Source organism: Ambystoma mexicanum, chromosome 5q (assembly GCF_040938575.1).
Source record: "Ambystoma mexicanum isolate Mex_15411 chromosome 5q, UKY_AmexF1_1, whole genome shotgun sequence".
NCBI lineage: Eukaryota > Metazoa > Chordata > Amphibia > Caudata > Ambystomatidae > Ambystoma > Ambystoma mexicanum.
The window spans coordinates 251538301-251550520 of NC_090933.1; the positions used below are offsets into that span (position 1 = coordinate 251538301).

At 44.5% G+C, this 12220-nt stretch overlaps 1 protein-coding gene across 3 annotated transcripts in view; it reads right to left on the reverse strand.

Moving 5' to 3' along the window:
- Positions 1 to 235: 235 nt before the first annotated feature.
- The window catches only part of LOC138497355 (cytochrome P450 2J2-like), a 503127-nt gene continuing 491142 nt past the window's right edge, over positions 236 to 12220 (reverse strand). For 2 of the 3 annotated variants that reach the window (XM_069620767.1, XM_069620769.1), the window contains one exon: positions 236 to 1056. In XM_069620767.1, coding sequence (XP_069476868.1) covers positions 872 to 1056 — 185 coding nt within the window. In that variant the 3' untranslated portion in view covers positions 236 to 871. The remainder of the gene's footprint in view (positions 1057 to 12220) is intronic. The other variant, XM_069620768.1, reaches the window with a different exon arrangement.

Here is a 12220-nt window from a genome sequence, read left to right on the forward strand (position 1 = left end):
TGATATTGATGGCCGGTTGTCGCTCGGTTTTCAGATAAATGGTTTTTAATTGAAGGAACTGCAATTCTCCCAAAAAGCATGACTACTTGCTGCAAAGGCCCTAGAAGCAATGATACAAAACACATTTTACGAAGAGCTTTGTTGTGATCTTTGCTGTCGTAGAATGTTTCTTTTACATCCCATTATCAGCATGCCAGGACAAAAAAATATTGCAAATGACCACATCAATACCACATCTTTTATAATTCTTGTTTTATTAAACCATTTAAAAGATTACATTAGGAAAGAAAAGGAATAAAACAAAAAAGGAGGCCAATCAACAAAGGAAAGATTTGTAAAATTACAACCCTTCTAGAAGATGAATAGGAGGCCTTGGCAGAGGGAGAGAGGCAAGTGGGTGAGGAGATACGTATTTATGCCTCATCACGAATCTATACGATTACTGCGACCCCCATCATTGAGACTTCTGAAAATGTCGATATATATATATTATATATATATATATCCCCCACACTCCTCCCTACTGGCATTATATACCATTACCCCCCTCCACATGTGGTGTAAAGGGGGTCGACATAAAGAAAAAGTCGACATTCTTGGAGGTCGCAGTAATGGGGCGCAGTAATGGTATAATTCCCTCATCACTCAAATTCAAAGACTGAAAATGTGTCTTTCTTCCTCAGTGACCTCTTTGCCAATCAGTATATCTTATATGTACCCCATACAAATATTTAAAAATTGCTTGCACACTAAAGATTTGGCAAAAACATTTTAGTGGTGGCACAATTTAAAGCAAGGCACAAAGGTGGTAGAACATTCAATAAAGTTGATTTCTACTCCAAACAGGGCTAGAAGAAGATAAGACTGGCAATCACCTTTCCCGAGCAATAGCACAGAGTTTAAATGGATATGGCTGCCTCATTGATCCAAGGATGGAATCCATGTTGATGTGTGTCACTCCTTCCGGCAGCCGGAAAGTGAAGTTCTGGAGTAGGCAAGTGAAGAACACAAAAAGTTCAACCCTTGCCAGGCGCTCCCCCAGACAAACACGAGGACCTGCAAGGAAAGCACAAGATGGTTGGCAAAGTATACTTCTGGTACCAGGAGAAAACGAATGTGACAGGCAAGAAAATCTAAGCTGGCACTGACAAATCCCAACAAGGTTTGGCACCTGGCCTACTTTGTAATGACTTCCCACATGTAGGCACCATTATATTATAATACAAAGGCATACATAAAAACAAACAAAACTCCCAGAAGAAATACCCCTGCAAGTGCTGGATTCCCTCTGCCATTCAGTATGAGTTTGCTAGGTACAGATTTGTTTAAACTGCCTTGAAATACACATGTTGAGGTTTGCCACATTTCCTATAATACCCAGCTGCTTTCAGTGCACCAGAAGATTGCCCTTCCCTTGCTCCTCCTCCAACATTTGAATACCTGCTCATTACAGTTTTCCCATTTTCTTATCTTTACATTGTTATATTTGTTCCAATGCATCAAACCGACAACTCTAGAACTGATGGTCAGTTCTCCATATTGTAAGAATCGCTCATGGACATACATTAGGGGCCACAATGCCCAATGCATGTATTGCTATAACAAATTAAGCAAATGCACTCAGCACACATTTCGTTGCTGTTATTCAACGGAATGGACAAATAATATTGTGCGTCAATCTACATTGGATAATGATTTTTGCGATGAAGGAAATGGATTGTCCCATATTATCGGCCAGAGTAAAAAAGGAACGGAGCAAATAGTGCTGGCTCCAAATTTATCTAAGTCCCCATTACATAATATTGCAAACCGAGGCAGGAAAGCGGATTAGACAAACTGATTATTGTTCTGTAATAAGTGTGAACGTTTGCCAACACATCTTCAGTTTTCATTATAAAAATATACACAAACTGAGACAATTGGGGGTGCAAGACTAGGGATGGTCCCTGTATCCTTTCCCTCATTCTTGAAGGGGGCTCTCCTCTCCCTAGCCCAGTGACTGTATTGAACAAGGTCTGGTGAATGTACAGCTTCTTTATAGCCACGTGACCCCCTACTGTCTAGGCTACGATTTTTAGGCCGCCCTACAGCAAGGTCATCGTAATCTAGCAAACTCCCTTAGGGACTTTCTAGGTGACTGAGTGCGACTAGGTTGATTTCCCTGGCTCTCACCCTCCATATGACACTCCCAACCGTTCCTCCATTCTTGCCGGTCATCTCTCTCCACACTCAATTTCCTGGTCTCCACCCTCTCTCTTCTCGTCTACACAGCCTTCTGTTGATCCCTTTCACTCTCTTCCAGATATCTCCTCCCCATACCTCTATGCCTCTGCTCTCCTTCACCCTCCTCCTGCCTCTACCACTCATCCTCTTCCACTCCCTCTCACCATCTTCCAAACCACTGTCTCTCTTCCACTCTGTCTCACTCTCTCTTCCAGTCTCACACTCTCACTCTCTCCTACCCTCAACCCACCTACTGTCCCTACAAAATTACCTACAATTACTCTCCCACTTATACCCAATTGGTACCCCTTTTTCACTCCCAACACCGTACCTTCTGTTTCTGCACACACTCTGAAGTCTACATCAAGTCCTCAATTTGCTGGCTTCGTACCTCTGGTCTTTTGGTCCCGTCACCTTCTCCAACCAAACCAAAACAACTTAATAAAACTAGACTCTGCTGGCTTTTTATAGCCAGCGCCTGTCTGCCTAGAAGGTTCCCTTTGCTCCCATTGGATGTTTGTTAGCTGCTTACCTGGGCCAATCTCAGTTTATTCCCTACTCCTGCCCTTTTAGGCTGAATTTTACATAGGAAGCCATGGGGTCTCTCTAGTGGTCCATGCCCTCACCGTGCTTGCTTGTTTCCAGTTTCCATTCTTGGATCAATGAAGTCCTTATCAACACATGTTTTGAGGTGTGTTCCATGGTCTCCTGTAGGGCTGTGTGATTCTCTTCTGGTTCCAACCACATCAATGCTGCTCCCCTGCAGCATGCCTGGGCAGTTAGTAATGGGTGCTTTGTCTCCCATTTGATCCTCAATGGGAATCCTGTCCCATTGCTATCCCCATTTGGGTAACCACTCAATTCTTCCAGTTCCAGACCAGGCATTGTCCCAAGGGTGCAGGTGCATTGTGGTACTTGCAGTCCCAGTTCTTCTCCAAGAACCTCCTGAAAGATGAAAGAAGCCTGGCTAGGACAGAGGCTGATGGGCATCAGGGTAGAGACAGAGCCACAAATGTACCTGTGCAATTCCATGCACACTGAAGAGCTGGGAACAGTGGTCCCCATCTGGCTCCCCAAAACCACCTCTGGGGCTATCCTGACTCTGGTGTTGCCCTGGTAGTCTGCCTACCCCAGTTGAGGAAGGTATGTTGCCCTCCGTGACAGGGTGAAACCACTGGCTAGCAAGGGCCCCCATGGTGCGAGATGCGGGCAGCCCTGCCACCACATATCCTTGGAGGGTGCCCACTTGGATTTTAAAAAAAAAGGAAAGGTTTCTTTTTACAAAGACTAAAACAAAATAGTTTATTTTTGAAGTCACTCTGATTTTATATGTTTATTTATATAGGGCCTATACACAGTGTGTTTCAAAGCGGTTCTGTTCATGAAGGCAGAGAGACTACAAAAAACGTTTGTGTTATTTGTTTTTTTAGGTCTGGGGGCTTCCCCCACCCCATGACATGGAAGCCTAAATGTCATGGGGTGGAGTGAGCCCTATGGTCTCAAAAGAAAGTTTATTTTTGAAGTCACTCTGTCTTTAAATTATTTCCGTTACGGTTCAGTAGTTTAACGGAAATAATTTATGAAGTCAGTGGGCCTCATTACACGGATGGCGGTAAGGATTTACCGGTAAAATACCGGTACAAGTAAATCCTTACCGCCTTACTACGAGGTCCCTTTGCGGGTTGGGGGATTTAACGCCTGCTTTTTGCAGGCGTTAAAAACCAACCCGCAAAGGGACCCAGGGAGCTAATTACGGTACCGCAATTTGCGGTACCGTAATTAGTGCCTTCCCCATTCCCATTGAGCCCTATGGGGCAAAAATGGGAATGGGGAAGGGCAATGGTGGAAGGGGGAATTACCGCCCCGCCAACCTTGGAATGGGGCGGTAATTCCCCTTTCTGCCAAGGCGGTGCCGGTATTTTACCGGCATGAAACATGGCGCTAATAGCGCCATGGTTCTTTCTCTGCCATCCGTGTAATGAGGCCCAGTGACTTCAAAAAGAAATGGTTTAATTTTGAAGTTATAGGTCTCCCCTCCACCCCATCACATGGAGGCTCCCAGATCCACTCCAGAAGACGGGAACAAGCGTTCCTGGCTACTGCAGGGAGCTCAAGGCCCGGTTTCCTGGACCAATGGATTACCCCCTCTCCCCCCATGACAGTCTGTTCACTTGCACGATCCGTACGCACTGTGCTGATGATCGTCTGTTCTCCCTTGTCTTCATCCCTTAAACAGCACTGGTCAAAAGTGCAGAATCGCTGTCAGGCCTATTTGCTGATCTCAAACAGTTAAATGTATTTTACGCCCTTACTCTGCCTGTGCAGACTATTATTGTCTCAGAATGTCAAGGGCTCTGAGCGACTACTGTTTTCCTCCTGTTCCCACCCTCCTTGAGCACTTTGAAACACTCGCCTGTGTATAGGACCTTTATAAATAAACAATATCATACCAAGGTGAGAACATGTATTTTCTTTAAATGTGTGTGTGCATTGAGGTGTGTGTTTGTGTATTTATGTATTTGTATATGATGTAATGTGCATGAGTGAGTGCATGATGTATAGATGGTTGCTTGGATGTGAGTGTATGGTGAAAGGGTGCTAATTTATATTCATCAAAAACACTGAAGAAAAAGACCCATGCACTCCAAACGAGGTGGTAGCCTCTTCCTTTGAAAATCTCCAATGTTTTATCTTTATTAAATAACGAATAAAAAAGTTCAAATAATAGACACAAATTAGAAATCAATTGTCACATTCATCTGTCTCAGAAAAATTAAAGTAGTTCAATCAAAATAAAAAATCTGATTTCTCTCCTTCGTAGACCACAGAAGAGTTCCTTTGTTTGAGTAAGCAATATAATTCATCAACAACAATGCTCAGTGTGTTACAGCTTGGTGTCACAATGCAAGTGGTACAATACTAACGAGACCCAAGTTCCCTCAGTGTGGTGCTTGTAAGTAACAGCTCACTATGCGTTTAGGGGAATGGCACCCCTTCTTAAGGTGCAGCTGTTACCAATGATGAGTCTGGAAAAATCGAAAAACATGTATTTGAGTAATAGTTTTACTTGTTCTACAGTATTCCAAAACATGAATCTCTACATGGTAAGTATTCCGTGTATGAACACTGACCTGGCTGGAGTCCTTGTCTCTCAGTGCCCTTTATACTCGCACAGGATCAGGTACCCAAGTGGAAAGCTGAAAGATATATTTTATCTCCCTCAGTGTGTATGGTCACCATACATTAATATATTGTTTCAAGGAAAATGCACTTAACATTCTTTTCTACCTTCCAAGTGGCTATTGCACTGGTGAAGTCTTGATGAGCAATCTGTTAGCATACATGCCAACCCTCCCAATTTGGGCGGGAAACTCCCGATTTTTTCAGCAGAAAAGTTGCTATTTTTTAGTTTCTCCCTCCTAAAATATTGTTAACCCCAATTTAATCCAATGGGAAAATTCACTCCTCCCGATTTCTGTTATGAAATCTCCCTGCTAGTGGTGGCAAAATGTTGGCATGTATGTGTTAGCCTCCTAAGAATATCGCTATCTTCTCAATCTACCTGTGTTTCAAATGAAAAGAATCAATACAATATGTAATCCCCGTCTTCCTATCATGATAATCTGTACCAACACTTTCTGCTTCACTTACCTGAGTAGTGAGCAGCGCCATGCGGGAACCGGGAAAAGGCTGGGAAAAACAGCCACCCGTCCCACATCCGCTCTTTTAAATGCTGCCTTCTATTGTCATGTGATCACATTGCGGTCACATGCTCGCGCGATCATAGAATGTAAGAATCTATTTGCGTTCTATCTGATCCACCTCTTAGTACATCTACTTTCTTACAGAATGATACATGGCGTGATGCGGGAATCGGGTCCTGGCTGTAGATTTGTGAGTTTTTTTTTTTAGAGAGATACGTATGCAGAGAGTTTGAGCTTATATTGGTTAGTGGGTTATATGACATTTAACATGCTAAAATTCACAGTTCCAAGTGTAGCACTTGCTAATCTACATATTCCGTCCGGGTGTGGCACTCGCTAACCTTCCCAATAATTGTCTAGATGTGGGGCAGGATAGTTTCCTCAATTCTAGGAGTGGCAGATTCCAACACTCAAGTTCCATCTAGGTGTGGCATGTGCTCACACTCACTGTCCCATCTAGGTGCGACGCAGGCTAAAGTTAAGAAAACCATCCAAGTGTGGCACATGCTCACATTCAAATTCTATCGCTATGTGAAGCAGGCTGAGTTTAGGAAATTCCATCTAGGTGTGGCACATGCTATTATTCAGGTTCCATCCAAGTGTGGCATGTGCCGACATTCACAATCCTATCTAGATGCGAGGCAGGCCTGAGCTAGGGAATCTAAGTATGGCGCAGGCTACAGTTAAGATATCCATCTAAGTGTGGCACATGCTAACATTCAAGTTCTGTCTACGTGCGGCACATGCTAACCTACACATTTCTGTCTAGATGCGACGTAGATGGAGAATGTGTGCCCCTGTGCTTGTTGACGTAGAACATTGCAGTGGTGCTGTCTGTGAGAATCTGTACCTTGTCAGATGGGCTTCGAATGCTTGAAGCTCTTTGAGTACTGCTAGAAGTTCCAGCAGGTTTATGTGATTCTGTGCTGTGACTTAGGTTCACAGACTATGCGCTGTGAGATGAAGGTGATGGGTCCCCTACCCGGTGAGGGATGCATCTGTTGTAACGAAGCTTGCAACGCTGGGTCGTGGAAGGGGTTCCCCTTCACCAGATTCTACTTCGTCCACCAGTGTAGAGCTTGTACTAGTGTTGGCGAAACAGCCACTAGATCGTCCCACTTACTGCTTGCCTGAGACCATTGTCTCGCCAACCACTCCTACATTGGGCGCATTCGCGCATGTGGACCAGGTAAATGCAAGATGCCATCATGCCGCGCAAACACAGCTTTGCGCATGCTTATCTGGTGACTGGCTTGATACTGTGGTATTTGCAGCAGTATGTATTGTATTCTTTCCTTTGATGGAAACTCTAAGCCTTCTTTGGTCTTTATGACAGCTCCTAAGAACGGTTTGGTCTTGTTTGGTACAAGGCTTGACTTTTTCTCATTGACCAAGAAACCCAATTGAAAGAGGAGGTTGATTGTTCTTTGGGTATTTTGCTTGCAAATTTGGGTTGTCTCGACCGTGATCAGCCAGCCGTCCAGGTAAGGGTACACTGGGATTGCCCTCCTGCGCAGGTGTGCTGCCACCACCGCCAGTACCTTGGTGAATACCCTTGGAGCAGATATTATGCCGAACAGTAGCACCTTGAATTGGTAGTGCTGGCTTGCTATTTTGAAATGCAAGAATCTTCTGTGCGCTGGGAACATTGAAATAATAAAGTAGGCATCTTTCATATCCAAGATTGCCATGGTCCCCTCGCTTTAGCAGTGGGATTACTTCCTGCACCGTAGTCATGCAGAATTTTTGTGACTTGACATAGGTGTTTGCAGGGCACAGGTATAATGCAGGGCGCAAACTTAAATATTTTTGGGCACAAGTACGTACGTTGTTTGTTTATTTGACTTATATAGTGCACCTGACCCAGGGGTATTTGGGTGCTCAAGACAAAAGAATATGGTTACAGAAGGTACATACATGCATGGGTAGAACAGTACAGTTGCAAATTCAGTGTTAAGCAGTAAGTGGTGCGATCCATTTTAGGTCTTGCTGAGTAGCCATGATATGACACTTCTCCTGAAGATGGCAAACACTTGTATAGATTTAATGTCGGCCAGTGGAGTGTTCCACAGCTGGGCGGCCATGACTGGGAAGCTAGAGCCACCTGCTCTTTTCAGATATATCTGGGGACCACTAGACCAAGGGTGTTGGAGGATCTGGTGATTCGTGAAGATCGCAAGGGGAACTTTTCAGAGAGATATGGAGGGGCCTTGTGGGTAAGACAATGTTTTAAGTTTGATCTTTTCTTGTATGGATAGCCATTTGCATTGTTTTCTGATGGCTGAGATATGCTCTCTTCTTGGTATGTTCAAGGCAGCTCTAAGAGCATGGTTCTGCACTATCTGGAGTTTGTTGGTAACATTCTTATTAGCGCCTAAGTAAAGGCTGTTACAGTAAGTGCTCTGGCTAATATCAGACAGCTTTTGGTGGACAACAGAGGTCTGCAGGCCCTTATCAGCGTTCCTGTATAAGCGTTGGAAAAGGCGGTCATGTTTACTTGTTTAGATAAGTTGGATGTGGCATCAAGATAGAAACCTAACGTTTTTACATGTTTGGCAAAGGGGATGTTGTTCCCGTCTATACTGATAGAGGTATATTTGTGGCTTAGTTTGTTAAGGTTGATAGTTGAACCGATTAGGAGGGGTTCCGTTTTATCGTCATTCAGGCAGAGGCCATGGACAGCCATCCATGCCTGAATGATTGTGTACATTTCATTCACACGAAGAACATCTATATCAAAGTTACCTGACGGAGGAAGGAGCATCTGGGTGTCATCTGCATAGTTGGTGTAGGCGACACCCAGACGGTCCAGACTATCAAACAAGGGCTTTGTAAAGATGTTATACAAAGTCGGCGAGATGCAGGAGCCTTGTGGCACACCAGCGGGAATGGGTACGGGGTCAGCAGATGCAGAAGGAGAGAAGACCTGCATTGTCCTATTATTGAGAAAGGATTGAATACAAGTGATGGCAGATCCCGAAAAGTGCGCTGCTGAGGCGAGGTGATCGCAGAGTACTTTGTGGTCAACAAGGTCAAATGCCACCGACAGGTCTAGGAGTAGTAGGATGGCGAAGTTACCTTTGTCTTATTTCGTCCATCTGCCTTTTGAGGTCAACAAGGGCAGTTTCTGTCCCATGTTGAGGTGGAAAACCAGATTGTCGTGTTCCTAGGAGTGTTAGTCTCTAAATAGTCTTGGATTTGCAAGTATGCAACCTTATCTAGGTTTTTTAACAGGAAGGGGACGGTGGTAATCGGTCTGTAGTTGGTAGGGATCGTAGGGTCTAGTGTTTGTTTTTTAAGTAAAGGTAGTGACCACGATTCCTTCAGGTTACTAGGTACAATGCTACTAGAGAATGATGAGTTGATAAGTTTAGTAATGAATGGGGCCAGGTCTCTGGCCGCATCCTTAATGACCTGTGCTGGACAGCTATCACCCTGGCAGTTGGAAGGTTTCAGTGAGGCTATGATTTTTTGAACTTGGGGAATAGATACGTTGGAGAATTTGAAGCCCGTGGACAGGGGCAGTGGGGAGACAGGGCGTGCAGTAATGCGAGAATCACTGAGCTGGCTTCGTTTGTTTGCTATTTTAGTCTGAAGGCCGGCAATTTTGTTGGTGAGTGCATTTTGAATGCTTGCACACCATGGTTTGTCTTTTAGGCAAACGTCCCTAGGAGGGTTAGGATTATCAAGTTCTTTCAATATATTGAAAAGTTCTTTAAAGCTGGAACCTGCTTGGTCGATTCTGTTGTTGAAGGTGTCTCGCTTAGTACGGATGATCTCATCTTTGTATTTAGTGGTGATATTAGCTAGCTTGGTTTTGTTTTCTTAAGATGGGGTGTTTTTCCAAAGCGTTTCAAGTTTCCTTTTTTCTGATCGTAGTGTCTTTAATTCAGAGGTGAACCAAGTGTTCATGTGCGCTCTTGGTTTCCCTTTGCGCATTTTCAATGGAGCGACTAAATCTATAGCTTTGGCCATAGATGTGTTATAGGCGTCTACCAATAAGTTGGGGTCATTGTTGATAGGTAATGCATTTAGTATAAGGATTACCAGTGGTAGTATGGCCTCAACAGTAATGCTGTGCTTGTTTCTAGTAAGGCACGGTGGTGCCCGTGGGCACACTTTGGTAAATAGATTGTTAATAATGAAGTCGAAGGATAGAAGGTGATGGTCAGTCCAGGTCTGGGGTAGGGACTCGTTCATCGTGATATTACAATTTAGATCTGCTACTCAGTCGAGGATCCTTCCTTTCTCGTGAGTGGGTTGGGTAGTTTTTTGTGTAAGTCCATGTTCAGTCAGGACATTAGCTAGAGATATGGCTTGGAGATTATTGGGGTCATTGTAACCTAGATTGAAATCTCCTAGGATTAAGGTTTGCGAGGTAGTTTTGGTATTGTCGGCAAGTAAGGTCATAATGTCTTCCTCGAAGGAGCCTGTGGGCCCAGGAGGCCTGTATATTAGTTGGATTGTGGATAGCAGTGCCACCTCCTCTGGAATTAGGTCTGTCCACTCTAATAATATCATAGTTATCAGGGACTGCTAGTACAATTGATGGGCCTGCTGCCGCGTGAAGCCAGGATTCTTTAACTGCGAGGAAGTCAAGGTTGTTGGATAAGATGATGTCTGCAATTTCAATAGCATGGGCTACAAGCTACCTGGCGTTTAATTAAGGCAACTTTGATGGACTGCTTTTGCTTATTAAGTGGGCTATTGCTGGGTGTGGGTTTGTTTATGGCTAACGTTATGTCTATGTGGAGTAGGTTGTGAGTCTAGGAGTCCCTTGCAGAGTGTACTAGAGACTTTGGAACCATGTTTGCCAAGCTGGTTGTAATGTGCGAGTACAGGGACAGGAGAGAGCCTAGATCGGAGTCTAAGATTTCTGTCCACAGAGTTGGGGCAGGTGGTTGATTGAGAGGTCGGTGTAGTCTGTAGTAGGTAGGCTAGTAGTTCATTTTTCAGAACTCTTGTTGGTAGTGGAGTAATACGGTGTGCCCTTGTTATTACATGGTGGCATAGTTATTAGGTTAATAGTTGAATTAAGTTGAATAGATACCATTATTTATCTGGTTCGCCGGGACGATTTCAACAAGGTCCTTTAACAGCAGCGCTTTTAACTCTTCCAGCAGTATGAGCTGTTCTTCCTTTGCGGTCGTCCTTTGTCTCGGAGGATGGTGGAAGGGTCGGTGAAGTAGCTCTACACAAAAACTACCCACCATGGTAGAAAGCACTCACTTGTCTGAGGCGATTCCCTCCCATGCGTGGGTGAAGTGCGTTATGCGTCCTCCTACCGAAGTAACATGGGAGGGAACCTGTAGCGGTTGGTCATAGCTTTGGGGGAGTGGATCGACCTCTGGAAATGGAGGATCTGCCCTGCCACAGGATCTCCTTTGGCCTCTCTGAAAGACCTGTGGTGATTGGCCCCAGGGTGAACCCTGGCCCTGGTTGTATCCATAACCGCTCTGCAAATTTTGTCCCCTGAAGCAACAAACATTATGGCCTCCACTTTGAACTGAGGGTTTGTTTGTTAGATGTCCCAGTGACTTTAGAGTGCCATACTCTTCTTTTGCAGTTTTGACTGCATCCACTACTGCTTTACTGAATAGGACATTAGGCTTGATCGGCATATTGAGGAGGGGCGCTTGTGTTTCTAATTTAAAGCCTGACTGGTGCAGCCATGCGTGGTGCTTTATAAGTGTGCCCTCTGCGATAATTCTTGGATTATTACCCGATGCATTTACATTATTTTTCAAAATGCAGTTCGACACAGCCTTTCCTTCTGCTACTGCGAGGGAGAGTTGGGATTTTAGTGGCTCTGGGGCTGAGGCCATTATTGTGGCTATTTCTTCCCACTTGTTACAGTTGTAGCTGGCCAAAAGAGTGGTGTTGTTGGCAATACTTGCCGGATATGCTTCTGAGGTGGCAACCTTCCTACTGAAAGTATATATTTTTTTGCTCTCTTTATCGAGGGGAGCCTATGATGATGCAAGAGGTGTTTCTCGCCCCTTTCCTCGTGGTGGTAACGACCAATGAGTCTGGCTATAATTGACCCCTGATGTAGAGGGCATCAGAGGGCGCTGGACGGAAAACTTTTTCAATGTGGGGGTTTACAGCCCACATTAGGTTAGGAGTTACCAGCAAGGGTTGTATACTCCATTGCACGGATTGTAATAAGGGAATGGGTTGCTGCCTTCTTGTCACCCAATATGTCTTCGACAAAATCTTTGTCGACCTGTGTTTCTTGTGTCTGAATCTCGAAGTGATCAGCTACCTTTAGGAGCATGTAATTGAATTGGATT